Below are 16,575 nucleotides of genomic sequence, written 5' to 3'. Positions count from 1 at the left end.
AACAATCCACCTGTTATAATAATCTGTACTACAGTTTAAACAGCAGCAGAAGCTGTCGGTCTCCTCACTCAGCCACGTGCTATCTCAGCTCGCGCTACAGCCGTAAATCCAGGTGTGCTCGCATGCATGGGTGCGCGCGCGCGAGAGAGAGAGTCAGTGCGCTGAGCGCGCGGGGTCAGTGTCCTATCAGGTGTCTAAACCTGAAAGAAGACAGGAAGACGAGAGAGAGAGCAGCTCGCGCCACGAACGAAGCTGAAACACGCCGTCCGCGCGCTGGACGAACATGAGTCTCAGGTGTAATCACACACCTGTACACACTGACATCACACCCGCCGCACACCATGGTGAGTTACACTGAGACAAAAAGTCACACCAGTGTGACCTTCCATTAATCCAAAATCATTTAATTTCAGTTTAATTTGCTGGATTTATAGCAAAAGTGAACAAATATTTCTCCTAGGTTTCACTTTCAATTGCTCCAAAATGCTGCTGAAATATCATTTGAAACATATACCTTCAATACATGAGAATGAGATATTTATGAATTTAGTAGTGTGATATGATAAAAGTAGGACTTCAAACTCTGCTATATATACAACCAGATACAACCAGATGGTGACTTTTGCAATCCTATTCACTGAAATTCTTACAATACTATTAATCATACATAATGAATACTATTAAAAGTGTTTGTCAAGACTTCAGTGGGGTTATTTGATAATTCTTTGATTGTCTTATTTTATAAGACTGTAATTTATAAATGTATTTAATTTTGCCATCCCATAACTCCAAATTCCTGCAGTAATGTAATTTGAAATATATATGTAATAATATGATTAAGACATTAGCGGTTAATGTATAAATATGTGTAATGTTTAAACATTAAGTGTATTTAAACTGAAAAATTTCTAGTGTAAATTTGTTGATTAGAGCTGGTTAAATGATGTTTATTGAGCTGAAAACTCGTTTCAGTTCCGTTTTTAGTCTTTGCATGAGAAGCTCCATCCCCAGTTCCACTGTGCATGTGGCCACTGTAATACATGGTTTACACACAGAGATTAAACTTTATCTTGAGCAAATAGGATTTACATATTTTAATTAAGTGTAAGTATACTAAGACTTTTGATGGTGAGTTGCTGAGTGAGGCTGAATCTGTAGTAAGACTTTTGCTCTCAGCTTTAAACACATTCAGAAGAGACTACAGATGAGACCAAAAGTCTTTGTACAGATCATATATGTATATATATATATATTCTAGATATGTTTAAGTTTGATAGCAAAGTGGTTTGGAAGAAAAGATTTAAATGTGTCCAATAATTCCCTGTGCTCTGTCTATTATTTTCAATGAAATTCTTCACCCTGTCATGCCGCTTGCCACGACAGGGTTGACGCATCATGATAGGTATTAAAAATGAAAATATAAAGTGAATGATAATTACTAGGAGTGAGACAAAATATTGTTATTGCGATAATTTATTTGTGATACATTATTGATATGTAGAGTCACATTTTGATAATTTTATTGAAACAATAAAACTCCCTAAGCTTCATTGCTCTAACATGAATAAAATAAATAGGGTAAACCTGGGTGAAGAATATTGGTTGTTAATTTCTGTCAAATTGACACCAGTAAATCAATAATTCCTGGTATTTGCTTATTTGGGTGTTTTTTATCCTCTTCAGTAACACGGATGCTGTAACGTATCATAGAGAATGATTTTGTGATATATGGAGAATATATTGTGATAATATTGTGACCAATCTGTAGTTCTTTAGCAAGGCTGAACATACACTGTACACTCCACCTGATAGCAGCAGTAGCAATAGCGCTCTGTTGATTTTACTGTAAAGTACTAGGCTTTGTATAGTCTGTACTGCAGCTTTAAATTCTTACAGTGAGCAGACCGGCACCAGGCCGACACAGAAGAAGTCTTTAGGTCTTTACTGTGTGTGTGTGTGAAAAAGAGAGAGAGAGACAGAGAGAGAGACAGTTGTGTCTTTGTTTGGATTTCTTGCGATGTCTTCTCTTGGCAACAGCAGGCAAAAAAGCATTTGTACGCTGGGGTTGCACGTGTGTGTGTGTTTTTGTGTGTGTGCGCGCTGTGTAGTAGAATAGGCCTGTTTCCTCTCTTGTGCCCTCTCCGACCTCTGCCTACATGGCAAAACGGTGTCACCAAATGTAATGTAATGTCACTAAAGTGCCCTCTAAAGTGTCCCTTAGAATATCAAAAATGAGACAAAGCACCTATTTGATGCCAAGTACCCACTATTGTGCCCCATTTTGCAATAAATTATAATGATGTTCTCAGACAGATCAAGACATTTTGATAACGTGTCCTTATGAGTGCCCTTCTGCCCTTTCAGTAGTAAAGGGTGCTGTTATGAAGTGCCTTTTAATGCACCTCTTATGAGACAGTGTCCCAATGGGTGGCATTTCCAGTAGAGTAAATGTAGAGGTGGTGCAGTATATGATTCTGCCAGAGGTAATAAAACATGGTGAAGTGCCCGGTTAGGTACCTTCTCCTTTTAAGAAAAAAGTGCCCACCTGTGGATTAAAGGCTGTGGTGCCCTATATTTTAGGTGCCCTCACAAAAGGATTAACCGTATTAGATGGCCTGAAACAGTTAATTTATATGAGTGAACACTCATTCTTAAATTTGCATCTATATAATTAATTTATGTTTTTAGATTTAGCCACCCCCCCTCTACATGTTTACATGAGCAACATGTCATGGCACATGTCATGGGACAGGAACTAGCATAATTGTCCCATGACTTTTGCCAGGCCCCCTTCAAACCTCATCATTTGCATCTCCATGCCATGAGCATACTGGCCAGTGTTCAACCTCACTCACAAGACAATTTCTCACAACTTATACTTGTGTGGGTGGTGCCAAGCTGTTTCTTGTGATAACACTTTGTTAGTTTACATACGTCTGTCCCATGACTTTTGACATGTCAGGTAATATGAAAATGTATGCACACAGTTTACTTAGTCCCTGTAGATAAAAGTATTAATCAATAGAATAGGCTTTTCTTTTATTAGTACGCAACAGAGACCCACCCTTGATTTCTAGGCTTGGGACAATATATCAGTATTGCGATATATTGTATCATATATTGTTTTAATCACATCGAATTGTATTGATATGTGGCGTCAAATATCAGTATCTTTACTAAAAATAGGTGTTGTAAACTTCCAATTAGACTTAATACAGTTACTGCTTCATTACTCATTATGGGCGCGCTATAATCAAATGAATAGGGTAAAGTGAAGTGAAGAATATTGGTTGTTAAATTGTGTGAAAATGACACCAATAAATCCATAGTTTCTTGTATTTGATTAATCAGGAGTATTTTATCCTCTTTACTAACACAGATGCTAAAGGTAAGTATATGTGATATTTTGAGTATCGCAGAATCACACTATCATAATATCGTTGTTATCGTGAGACGCTCTGTAATTCCCACCCCCAGTAATTTCTGCTCTTATTCTAATGCGTGTTGTGACTTTTACTTTGCCCTGTTTCTGCTGTAGATGCGCTTCCTCCTGCTGTTTAATCGGCAGGGCAGACTTCGGCTGCAGAAGTGGTTCATTCCTCTCAGCAATCGAGAGAAAAATAAGATCGTTAGTGAAATGACCCTCACTGTGCTCGCCAGACCCCCCAAAGCCTGCAGCTTCCTACAGTGGAGAGACCTGAAGATCGTCTACAGAAGGTCAGCTTTCAGTCGTACAGGATACAGGAGGTCCAATCACGATCTCTCTCTCTCTCTCTCTCTCTCTCTCTCTCTCTCTCCCTCCTTCTGTCTGTCTCTCTCTATCTATTTCTCTCTTCAGTTCAATTTACTTAAATCCAGTAAATGTTTACAAAATCACAAATATTAATATTAAATATAAAATAACAATAATATTAACAATAATAATGACACATACATCAGTTAATACATCCCTCTCTCTTCTCCTAATGGAAAATTCATTTGCTCAAATGTTGATATTTGATATCTAAGGCGATGTATTTGGGATTCTCACTTAGGTTTCATGTAGAGATGATCTTCATCATAGATGTTTCTGCTAATGCTGTTCATACACTAGACGACTTTGAAAAGACTCTGAAAAGACTTTAAACAGACTGAAGTCTGACACCCTCTCAAATCTAAAGACTCGTCACAGACTTTTTACTCACAGACAAAGATTTTACAAAGCCTGGGAATCTTGCAGGGCAATCTTTGCAAGACTATTTTCCATCATGCTTCTGGTGGAGTTTACATACAATACATATTATTTTATAATTTATCAGATACTCACAACTTTTGTCCCCATCAACAGTTTATTTTTCTGCCCCACTGTTAGTTCTTAATATTTTTAAATAAAATATATTTTGTGTTTAACTCTGCCTATAATCTTCTTTCCCCCCCCTTTTTGTTACAGTCTTGTATAGCAAAAAATCACAGTTTCACTGCTGTACATTTCCCTGTTTTAGATAAAATTAATGCAATAAAGACCATCATTCTTGCAAAATGTGTATTTATTAAACATGTTTGTATTAAAAATAACACTGCACAATAAGACAAAGTAGTGCAAAATAAAACCAATTTAAATATAATAACACCTGAAGTGTTTGTACAATTTCGCCTACTAAAACTTTGATGTACAACTGAATCACACGCCTGATTAAAAACCAAGATTTAAACAGTAGCTTATATTTTAGAATGTTGTAAAATGTAGTACAAATAAAAACGCTTTTTTGTCTTTGGATAAAAACAGTTGAGTTTGTATTAGAACTCATGTATTTAGTGAAAACCCCACCAAGCATGGGTGTCAAACCCCACCCAAACCCAACCCAACATTGACATCAGTGACCCAGTGCTCTAACCGCTGAGCCACCACTGCCCCAACCACTAAGCGACCACTGCCACTGAGATCTAATGGGAGATTTTATGTTGAGGTCTCCTTTGTCTTTCCATCTGATCTTATTGTTGTCTTAGAGAAACTACAAAATATATTTAAGAGATTTACTATTTTCATCTTCTTTCCTATGTGTTTCTGTGTCTCTCCCTTTCTGTCTGTCTGCCTCTCTCTTTTCTTCCTCTTCTAGTGAACAATAAATTGACTAAGTTAATAATCAACAACGTAGCCTTTGCTTTATTGCCTACACACACACACACACACACACACACACACACATTCTCTGGCCCTAATGACTAGTTTCCACTGTCCAGAGATCATTATAGCTTATTAATTTGCTAAATCATCATTACGTAACAGTTTTCTCCCTTTGATCTATGCCCCCCATTCACACCCAGCATTAACAGGCATCCTGGGAGATCTGATCACAAATTGTTTATGGGTGTAACGATGCACTCTGCTCACGAATCAGTTCAACTTACAATTCTGGATTCACAATTTAATCTTTTTCATTTTTTTTATATTAAAAAACATTTTTACCTCTTAGACACTCACATCTAAGAACTGGCTGGTGCACAGTGTGTTGTTTACAGTTTTTTCTATTTGCTAACAAAAATAAGATTGTTGTTTGTCATGCAGAGAGTATAACCTCTTCCTAATGGCAGTTTTAAATGAACTTATCACAGTTCTCTGCATGGCAAACAACAATCTAATATAAAGTCACATTTCTCAATATCAAATCACAGCCATTCAAAATGACACAACATGAGCTAAACGTAGTGATGGGACAGTACACCTTTTACAGCTCCGATCCGATATAACACTGATATAAAACTGCCGATACTTTTAGGTTATTATTAGTACTATGATTAATATCACATTATGAGGCTGAAACAGACTACACAGCCCTTTGAAGAGTATAACTTACACAAGTGCATTTAATGTTAATGCAATCAAAAGTCTTTTATTTGACACACTTTATATGCAAATAGACATTCGTTTTCTTTCAAATTAAATATTTAGATTTTTATTAAATATAAAAAACAGTTAAATATTAAATTTGTTAAATATTTAATACAGGGCATTTTTTTGCACTGGTTGCGCAGGAGACTTTTATTTTGACAGGTAGCATAGTGGATTAGCTTCAATAGCTAACGGCTAACCGGTGACGCTGACTGTATTTGTGAGCTGAATTAATTTCTTAGTGCTGTTTAGAGTGGGTAGGATCTGTGGTTTGATATAAGATGTGGATTATGGCTGTGGTTCACTTGAGATTCTTATTATACTCACAATGCCAGAATGCACCTGTCGGCCCAATGCTAGCTAGGCTAACAGATTGTAGATGTTAATGGAGATGGCTAATGGCTAACTGGCGATGCTAACAGTATTTCCAAACTAAATAAATTGCTGTTTTTAACAGTAGATGGTTGTGTTTGTGCTGGTTAGTGTTTGTAGATCCTGTGGTTTTATAGGGTATGTGGATTATGAATATAGTTCACTCCAGTCTGTAGTTTATACCTTTACAACACTGAAATGCAGCTGCTGTCAGTTTAGTGCTAGCTAGGCTAACAAACTGCTGGTGTTAATCTGTTCACCCCTCGGACGCTGACTTTACGTGTACCGTTCTGCTGTTCGGCGTTTCCAAAGTGAAAACTCTCCAGATAAATGACAAACAGCTAAAGTTTACTCAGTCAGCCAGAGACTGAAGCTGCTGGGGGTTCAGGGTAAACTGTGGAACTGGAATCCAGATCAGTGATGCGTTTCGTGTTTACTTTACGGTGTTTACGTTACGGTGTTTAGGTTTATTGTCCAGCTCAAGCTGCGGACTGGAATATGGATCGGTAAGTGGATCGGTCACCCACGCCCGATATCCGATTTGTCGAATTATGTCAATATCGGCCCCGATACCGATATTGTATTGGATCGGTCCCATCTCTAGCTAATCGGCCAATATATTGTGGCGTGGAAGAGGAAGGAGGACTCGTGAGACTCATTGCAAGTACTCAACAGCTCTTTATTAACAGGCTTGCCACTCACTTATAGCCTTTAACAAGGCTAGGAGAGCGAAACCCAACTGCTAACACAGTACAAACAGCCCTGAGGCCACCAACCCAGCTATCCAGCACAGAGATGGTAGGTCCCCTTAAACCCACCCAAAACATACCCCCATAATGCCCCGCTGGCCCCGGATTACCATGACCCGCCCCCACAGGCACACTAAAAGCTGGCACACACACACAGACGCCACATAGCCCCCCCCCCTTAAGGGTCAGCCGTCCCGGCGACCCCACAAACCCAACAATAACCCCATGAACAACAAAACATTTTTTATTTTTTTTTTTTTACAATCAGTCACACACAAAGTCTCGAAGACGGGCGGGCGGCCTCCTCACCCGCGGCAGCCTGGAGGGGCCGGGCAAAGCGCCACCCGCCAGTGGTTCCACAGAGTTAGAGTTCTGGTCAGGCACAGGTGCGGGGCTGGCAGGTTCTGCACCGCCGTCCCCAGTGTCCAGCAGTTTCGGCCTATATGGGGCCAGCCTGTCCCGGTGCACAATCATTCTGCGCCTGCCCCACCGGATCCTGTACACCACCTCCCCAAGACTGGACAGCACCAAGCACGGACCCACCCATGCCGACTGAAGCTTCGGGCACAGTCCCTTTTTACGCTGAGGGTTGTACAGCCAAACCCTCGCCCCCACAGATAAAGGCTCCCCAAAGCAGCGCGTATCATACGCGCGTTTCTGCTTCCGTCCGGCAGCAGACTGGTTCGAGCGTGCGAGCCCGTGCGCTAAATCCAGTGAGGACAGAAGATGCGAAACGAAAGTGGGCGCGTCCGTAGCGTGCTCGCCCCCATCAGGAGGCGCCCCGAAAGCCAGAGCCACCGGCGTCCTCAGCTCGCGACCAAACATAAGCAGGGCCGGCGTGAATCCTGTCGTCTCCTGCACGGCCGAGCGGCAGGCCAGCAGCACGACCGGTAGATGTTTGTCCCAGTCACGCTGGCCTTTGCTCGACACCATGGCCAACTGCGCTGCCAGCGTGCGGTTAAACCGCTCCACCAGCCCGTCACTCTGCGGATGAAGGGGCGTCGTCCTGGTCTTATGTATGCCCAAGATGCGGCAGACCTCCGCCATGACCTCCGACTCAAAGTTCCTCCCCTGGTCGCTATGCAGCTCCTCCGGAACCCCGAATCTGCAGAAGAACTCCCGCGCCAGGACATCCGCAGTAGTGACCGCCCCTTGGTCCGGCACCGCGTAGGCCTCCGGCCACTTCGTTAAATAGTCCATCGCCACTAAGACATAGCGGTTCCCAGAGTCCGTCACCGGGAAGGGGCCCAACACATCCACGGCCACCCGCTCCATCGGGCCGCCGCACTGATAGGGGTGAAGTGGGGCGCGGGGCGCCCTCGCGGGGCCTTTCTTGGCGGCGCACACGTCACAGCAGTGCACGAAGAGCTCCACATCAGCCCAGGCCAATAGAAGCGCTGTCTCAGGCGCTTCAGGGTTTTGGTAACGCCAAAGTGCCCAGCCCCAGGCGACCCATGGACTCCCCGTAGGACCGAATCCCTAAGCGCCCGCGGTATCACCACCTGAAACACGCGCCGCCCATTCGCCGGATCCTCCCAGGTATGACACAGCACGCCATCAGATAAGCTAAAGCTAGCCCAGTTGGAGCGCAGCGCTTTAGCGACCGGACCCAACGGCACCACCTCCTCCCACGACGGCGCGACATTCGCCTCGAGCGCTTGTAGTGCCCACATTAAGTCGCGATCCGCCTGTTGCGCATCTCGGATCTGTTCTACGGACACCTGGGCCACCGCTACACTGCCGGCCACACCTCCGCACGAGCGCAATGCTTACAGTCAATGGCCGCACACGGCCGGCGAGACAAAGCGTCCGCGTTACCATGGCTACGGCCCGGTCGGTGCACAACCTCGAAGCTAAACTCCTGGAGTCTAGATATCCAGCGCGCAAGCTGGCCCTCGGGCTCGCGGAAACGCATGAGCCACTGTAGCGAGGCGTGGTCGGTGCGCAGCAGAAATGGGACCCCATACACATATGGTCGGAAATGTTTCAGGCTCTCGACCACCGCAAGTAGCTCCCGGCGCGTTACGCAATAGTTACGCTCCGCCTTGTCCAGGCGGCGGCTATAGTACGCTATTACGCGCTCTGAGCCATCCTGAACCTGTGACAGGACCGCTCCGAGGCCACGGTCGCTCGCATCAGTATCCACAATGAAACTCTCCGACATATTCGGATACGCTAGAACTGGAGCATTGCATAGACGGCTTTTTAGCTCCTCGAACGCTCGCTCCGCCTCGTCAGACCAACGGAATGTCACACCCGGTCTAGTTAAATTGTGAAGCGGCGCCGCCATGTCCGCGAACCCCCTGATAAACCGCCTGTAATACGATGCGAGCCCCACGAAACTACGAACCATTTTCGCGTTACGTGGGACAGGCCAGTCACGGACAGCCTCCGTCTTTTTAGGGTCGGTTTCCACACCAGCACTGCTCACTATATGGCCCAGAAAATTCACGCGTTGCCTCAGCAGGTTACACTTCGCCGGGTTGAGCTTCAGGTTAGCCACCTGAATCGCGCCGAGCACCACCTCGAGGTGAGAGAGCGCGGAGTCGAAGTCGGTCCCGTGCGCCATGACGTCATCCAGGTAAACAACGCAGCACGAACGCGGGATCCCGCTTAACACGCACTCCATAAGACGCTCGAAAGTAGCCGGCGAGTTACACAACCCAAACGGGAGCACCGTGAAATGCCATAGAGCCGAGCCGAGCGAGAAAGCAGTTTTCTCCCTATCCCCTTCAGCTAGGGGCACCTGCCAATACCCGCTCCTCAAATCTAGCGAGCTGAACCAGGCTGAGCCCGATAGCTGATCTAGCGTATCGTCGATCCTGGGAAGCGGATAAGAGTCGAGCTTCGTGACGGCGTTAAGTCGGCGATAATCAACGCAAAAACGCCAGTTCCCGTCCTTCTTTTTTGCAAGGACCACCGGGGCCGACCACGGGCTGCTCGAAGGCTCAATAACGCCCGCACTCGCCATATCACGGACTAACTGCTCAGCCGCTACGCATTTTGCTAATGCCAGACGGTGCGGTCTCAGCCTGATGGGCTGGGAGTCACCTGTGTTTATAGAATGAAACGCCAGGCTAGTCCTAGTACACTCACGCTCAGACACAGCGAAGCTAGCGCGAAAACGCTCAATCAGGTCGCGTAAGCGCAGTTGTTGGGGCTCTGATAAGCCCACACAACTGCGCTCCAGCATCTCTTCTATCGGATCGATAATTAACCCCGCATCTAACGGACCCTCGAACATAACGTGCACCGAATCACACGCATCCCCCCCCAACGGCTCACTTACCCCGCACTCGTCATGTTCCTCTACGGGGAGTCCAGTCACCAGAACCGAGCCCCGTGCACAATCAATGACGACTCCAACGCGTGCGAGCAGGTCCTTGCCCAGAATGCACGGATCATTGATGTGCCCAACCCAGAACTCCTGCTGAAAGGGGCCCTTGCCAACATCAATTGTCAGCTCCGTTAATCCCAGGAGAGCGATAGGATCTCCGGTGACTGAAGAGAGCGCGATGCGCCGGCTGTAGTCCACCACAAACTCGCCTGCCACACTCCTCGCGAGCTCAGGCTTTATCAGCGAGACTGACGAGCCCGTGTCCACCTGCGCGTCCACCGTCACTCCATTCAGCGTGCACTTCAGAAAATAGCCGCCGGGTCCGACAGCTCCGTGATCAGGTTCCGAGGGTAAGCCTAGAATCCCTGGGGCCACCGTAACCCTCACTTGGTGGCCCCGGCTCCGTTTCCCGGCCGGCCGCACTGCGTTCGCTTGTGGCCACGCCCCCGCAATGCCAGCACTCCAGTTGCGCCTCAGGCCGGCTCCGCCTCCTTCTCGGTGGATCATGGGCTCCGGGCGACGCCCCCCACGGTTCCGGATGGCTGGACAGGATGAGTTCGGACCGCTCAGCCACCTCCACCGCGGCCTCCAGGGTCTGTGGGTCGGCCAGTCTCACATGTTTGCGCAGCTCGTCTGGCTCTAGGGCGCGCAGGAAATTATCCAGCGCGAGACTTCTCTGAGCCGCTCGCGGAAATGCCGGATAAGCTTGGCGGGTTAGCAGAGCCATCTGAGATGCCACCACGCCCAAAGCCTCTCCCCGCTGCCGGCGCCGGTCCGCCACTAGCATTTTGGCGGCCGCCTCGGAAGGTTGGCGGCTGAAACGGGTTCTCAGCGCCCGCGTCAAGTCAGACAGCTCGCAGCGGCACTCCGCGGGGAGCTCGATCAGCACCCTCAGTGCGTCTCCCTGCAGCGCCAGACAGAGGTTGGCTGCCGTCTCAGCATCCGTCCAGCCCGCACGGCCCGCCACGATCTCCAGCTGGGCTTCGAAGGCCGTCCAGTCAGCGCTGCCGTCATAGAATGACAGGCGGGGATGAGCCGTCAAGCTCGCCGTCAGCGCGCCGTCCACTCTGGGAGCCGGTGCCACCGACTCCACGCCATCCGCTCCGCGAGCCGGCGCTGACGTCATCGCGCCGTCCACTCTGGGAGCCGGCGCCGCCGTCCTCGCGCCATCCGTTCCGCGGGCTCGACCTTCGGACAGCCTGCTGGCGCCGTCCGGTCTGGGTCCACTCCGCTGGTGAGTCTTGCCCCTCATCCGCTGGTCTGCCGTAATCCTCTTCAGCCGTTCGATTTCCCCTGCCAGCAGCTCCATATCATCCAGCAGGGCCGCTTCTGACACCAAATGTAGCGTGGAAGAGGAAGGAGGACTCGTGAGACTCATTGCAAGTACTCAACAGCTCTTTATTAACAGGCTTGCCACTCACTTATAGCCTTTAACAAGGCTAGGAGAGCGAAACCCAACTGCTCACACAGCATAAACAGCCCTGAGGCCACCAACCCAGCTATCCAGCACAGAGATGGTAGGTCCCCTTAAACCCACCCAAAACATACCCCCATAATGCCCCGCTGGCCCCGGATTACCATGACCCGCCCCCACAGGCACACTAAAAGCTGGCACACACACACACACACACAGACGCCACAATATGTACCACTTGACCAAACACCTTAATGGTTCATTTTTACCTCTTCAATCAAGAATTAAGCTCTATAAAAAGATCACAGATGAGCAACTTTTTACATTAGAATACTGTGCAAAGAGAAGAAGAGGGAGGGTGAGAGGAAGGAAGAGTGAGTAGGGGTAGAGCTCGTAGAGAGTGAGTGAGAAGGGGAGGAAGAGTGAGAGTAGTGGAGAGGAAGAGCAGGGAATAAGGGTGAGAGATGGTAGAGGGTAGTGAGAGTGGAAGGAAGGAATAGTGAGAGCGGGGAGAATGAGGGTGAGAGTGAGGGGTAGAGCTGGTAGAGGAGGAGTGAGAGCGGGGAGAATGAGGGTGAGAGTAAGGGGTGAGAGTATTTATTTATTCGTTGTTTTTTTTTACTCTTGATGGAGGGGTGTGTGCAAAATGTGTTGTGTTGTTTATAGTGTTGTAGTTGTGTGCCTATATGTACCTGTTCGTTGTAAAAATGGAAAAAAAACAATAAAAATATATTCACAAAAAACATATTGACACCTCTCTCTCTGTAGATATGCCAGTCTGTTTTTCTGCTGCGGTTTGGAGGATCAGGACAATGAACTGCTGACGCTGGAGCTCCTCCAGAGATACGTTGAGCTGCTGGACCAATACTTTGGTAATGTAAGTAGTAAGTTAGGCTAACAACTGCTGATGTGGAAGAGTTTGATCACGGTTGTACCTCACGACTTATAGGGGTTGGACACTGAAACTAAAACACCTGGTTTTAGAGCACAATAATTTATTGTGGTGACGGACAGTTCTGGTGGAAACAGGAGAGTTGAGGTGCACATTGAATTCTGTCGTGATTTGAGCAGCCGTGGTTTTATTTTCATTTTTAATACAATCCGGGTTAGCACCTGAACATCCCTTTCAGAAAGCTTCCTCTTACAGCGTCCACAGTTAATCCTGTTGGATGTGGTTTGTTCTTCTTGGTGGTATGCTGACATTACCACAGACATGGTCACAGATGGATGATCTGTATGTTGAATAGCATGACTGGAGGAGGACAGTGTGTCCAGGCTTCACTAAGCTTGTTGACCAGCATGCATTTCATAATAAAAGTCCAGAAGGCCCCGATGCCAACTGTTTTCTGAGATAAATGATAGGCTTATCTATGATATCAGAATGATGTTACTGTGCTGTTTAGAGGAGGGATAGAATAGGTTCTGCTGTTTAATATGATGTGTGTATGACATTTTGTGTGTTACTCCTGTATTTAGTTATGATCTGTTTCATTTGACTTTATCACATTACTGGAGCTGCAGCACCGGGTCAAAGGGCACCAATCTGTTTATTTATCTATCCAGTGACCAACACATATTAACTTTTTAATCCATCCGTATCTCCTCATTACTTGCTCTCAAACTGCATCCTAAAATCTCTCTAGAAATAAATCAGTCCCCTGTCCATATTAACACTGGTGTGTGTGTGTGTGTGTGTGTGTGTTACAGGTGTGTGAGCTGGATATCATTTTTAATTTTGATAAGGCTTATTTTATCCTGGATGAGTTTATAATGGGTGGAGAGATTCAGGAAACATCCAGACTGTGTTTGGCTAGACATATGGAGGAGGCAGATGCATTCCAGGAGGTAACACACACACAAACACACACACCACACACATATACAGCTCTGGAAAAAATAAAAGGCCACTAAAAATGATGTGTTTCTTTGATTTTACCAAATTAAAAACCTCTGGAATATAATCTGGATGATCACAAGCCATCAAACCAAGCAGAACTGCTTGAATTTTTGCACTAGGAGTGGCATAAAGCTATCCAAAAGCAGCATGTAAAACTGGTGGAGGAGAACATGCCAAGATGCATAAAAACTGTGATAAAAAAACAGGGTTATTCCACCAAATAATGATTTATGAACTCTTAAAACGTTATTAATATGAACTTGTTTTCTTTAAATTATTTGAGGTCTGAAAGCTCTGTATTTATTTTTGTTGTTTCAGCCATTTCGCATTTTCTGCAAATAAATGCTCCGAATATTTTTATTGGGAATTTTAGTTCATTTTAGTTCATAATATTTAATAATTACTGTTAAACACTTGTTAAACTTTGTTAAACATTGTTAAAATGGCCCTTATCTTATACCTGATGCTCATTGCTATCTTATGCACCCTGCCAACAGTCTATTTTCACACCTTGCATCTGTGCTATTAAAATCGCAACCGATTTTACAAATATATCTACGACGGGCAAGGTGGTCTGAAAATGAGGTGTGTTCAGGTAATTTCTGTTGTATTGCTGTGTTGGCGGCCAGAAAATATAGGTGCACCACTGACTGATTAAACCCTGACAACAGTCAACCACTGTGCGTTCAATGCTTTCTTGGGATGCAATTGGGCCATGTGTGCTTAACCTGCGTATGCCCCTGCTTGTAAACCCCTTATGAAACACACACAATGACATAGTGCAGCACATGAACCTAACCTTTACATGAACAATAAATCGTATACAGAATAAAATAACTACTGGTTCTGTAAATGCACCTTCGCACCTTCACAGTGTGAAAGAGCGGGTCAGTTTCCTCTGCAGAGAAGCACAGAAGCAGAATGCGCCGCTAAAATAGCAATCCGCCAAAGTCAGAGAGCACCTGGCTCTTAAAGGGAATGGCAAATGACACGCTGATTGTTTTATTTCACATTACGTCCAAAACACACCCATAATTAGTAAAAAGGAAGTAATAAATGCCTTTTCTGCAATATGAGCCACGCAAAGTGTACTTTTCCTGTCGCTACGATAGCAACGACACACTGACACGCCCTAAATCAAGCTGCACGCTGTGTGGTTGACCTGTACATCGCTAAAACAGGGCCGTTACTCTTAAGAAGAAAAAGTGTGATTAATACTAATCTGATTACTTTTTTATCAACTGACACCACTGATATTAATATTATATCACCCACCTATTACTGTACAGTACATCATATCTGTTATCTGTTAAATCTGTGTGTGTGTGTGTGCCTGCTTCCTGTTATCTGAGTCATACAGAAACCTGATGGAAATGCAGAGGTCTGGTCAGTTATATGAAATTGGAAATGTGTTTATGTGTTTATACTTGTTCTTCTGTTGTTTATTTATTCATGTCTCACACCGTCCTGAGTTTATTTCACAGCTCTTCATTAGCATTCATTGATAGATGTGTGCTGGGTTGGTGTAAACAGCTCTTTGATTGAAATCACAGGTTTTGTGAGGCAGGGAGTGTAATGGCGTTGTGCTGCTTGTCATGCAGTCTGTTATCTGATTGTTTGCAGACAGTGGATGAGTATGAAAAAAACCCCACTTACTGAAGATCCACGTTATCATAAAATATCACACCCCAGTGAAGCTGTTTGGATGGGAGATATGAGGACTCAGCACCCTGACTGCAGGAGACAGCGCTCCAAACCATGGAACTTTACTCAGGATGCTGTATTAACGCTGTGGATGAACACGACAACGTACCACTTTTGATGTTTCCAGATGTTCCTATTACAGTTTTTTTTTCTAATTAATAAAACATAATTTTGTAAACTAGGCCGGTTTGTCACAAACTACTTAACACAATTCACAAAACTACACTCCCAAACTGCAAAAATACCTCATATATCCTGCAAAATTACTCACTGCAACCAAACCTACTTATACTTTTCAACTTTTTGCCACATTTCAGGCTTCAAACATAAAGATATGAAATTGTAATTTTTTTTTGTGAATAATCAACAACAAGTGGGACACAATCATGAAGTGGAACGAAATGTATTGGATATTTTAAACTTTTTTTTAGAAATAAAAACTAAAAAATGGGGCGTGTAATATTATTCAGCACCTTTACTTTCAGTGCAGCAAACTCACTCCAGAAGTTCAGTGAGGATCTCTGAATGATCCAATATTGACCTAAATGACTGATGATAATAAATAGAATCCACCTGTGTGTGATCAAGTCTCTGTATAAATGCACCTGCTCTGTGATCAGAGTCTCAGAGTTCTGTTTAAAGCTATGCAGAGAGCATCATGAAGACCAAGGAACACACCAGGCAGGTCCCAGATACTGTTGTAGAGAAGTTTAAAGCTGGATTTGGATACAAAAAGATTTCCCAAGCTTTAAACATCTCAACGAGCACTGTGCAAGAGATCATATTGAAATTAAAGGAGTATCAGACCACTGCAAATCTACCAAGACCTGGCCGTCCCTCTAAACTTTCAGCTCAAACAAGGAGAAGACTGATCAGAGATGCAGCCAAGAGGCCCATGATCACTCTGGATGAACTGCAGAGATCTACAGCCGAGGTGGAAGAATCTGTCGACAGGACAACTATAAGTTGTGCACTTCACAAATCTGGGCTTTATTGAAGAGTGGCGAGAAGGAAGCCACTGTTGAAAGAAAGACATAGAAAGTGCTGTTTGTGCAGCAAGCATGTGGAAGAAGGTTCTGTGGTCAGATGAGACTAAAGTTGAACTTTTGGGTGGCTGAAAAGTAACAGCTCATTATCCTCAAAGTGAAACATGGTTTTGGCAGCATCATGGTTTGGGCCTGCTTTTCTTCAGCAGGGACATGATTATGGGAAGATCTGTTGGAGTCTGAGACT

At 45.1% G+C, this 16,575-nt stretch overlaps 2 protein-coding genes across 10 annotated transcripts in view; both read left to right on the top strand.

Moving 5' to 3' along the window:
• Positions 1 to 16,575, top strand: part of wdfy1 (WD repeat and FYVE domain containing 1) — a 1,176,431-nt gene that overhangs the window by 57,067 nt on the left and 1,102,789 nt on the right. The window lies entirely within an intron of this gene.
• On the top strand, positions 55 to 15,520 carry ap1s3a (adaptor related protein complex 1 subunit sigma 3a). Its single transcript, XM_007237465.3, has 5 exons — positions 55 to 344; positions 3,539 to 3,717; positions 12,510 to 12,618; positions 13,449 to 13,586; positions 15,262 to 15,520. The coding sequence occupies exons 1-5, from the start codon at positions 342 to 344 to the stop codon at positions 15,295 to 15,297; spliced, it is 465 nt and encodes a 154-aa protein (XP_007237527.3). The 5' UTR covers positions 55 to 341; the 3' UTR covers positions 15,298 to 15,520.

The sequence above is a fragment of the Astyanax mexicanus genome, chromosome 18 (assembly GCF_023375975.1).
Source record: "Astyanax mexicanus isolate ESR-SI-001 chromosome 18, AstMex3_surface, whole genome shotgun sequence".
NCBI lineage: Eukaryota > Metazoa > Chordata > Actinopteri > Characiformes > Acestrorhamphidae > Astyanax > Astyanax mexicanus.
Note: the sequence above shows the minus strand (reverse complement) of the source record. Positions and strands in the feature narration are given on the sequence as shown.

Excerpts from the sequence above, each read along its gene's own strand:
- ap1s3a (XM_007237465.3), top strand. Across the intron at positions 3,718-12,509 it reads CTGAAGATCGTCTACAGAAG|ATATGCCAGTCTGTTTTTCT; the intron begins GTCAGCTTTCAG and ends CTCTCTCTGTAG. Across the intron at positions 13,587-15,261 it reads AGGCAGATGCATTCCAGGAG|ACAGTGGATGAGTATGAAAA; the intron begins GTAACACACACA and ends GATTGTTTGCAG.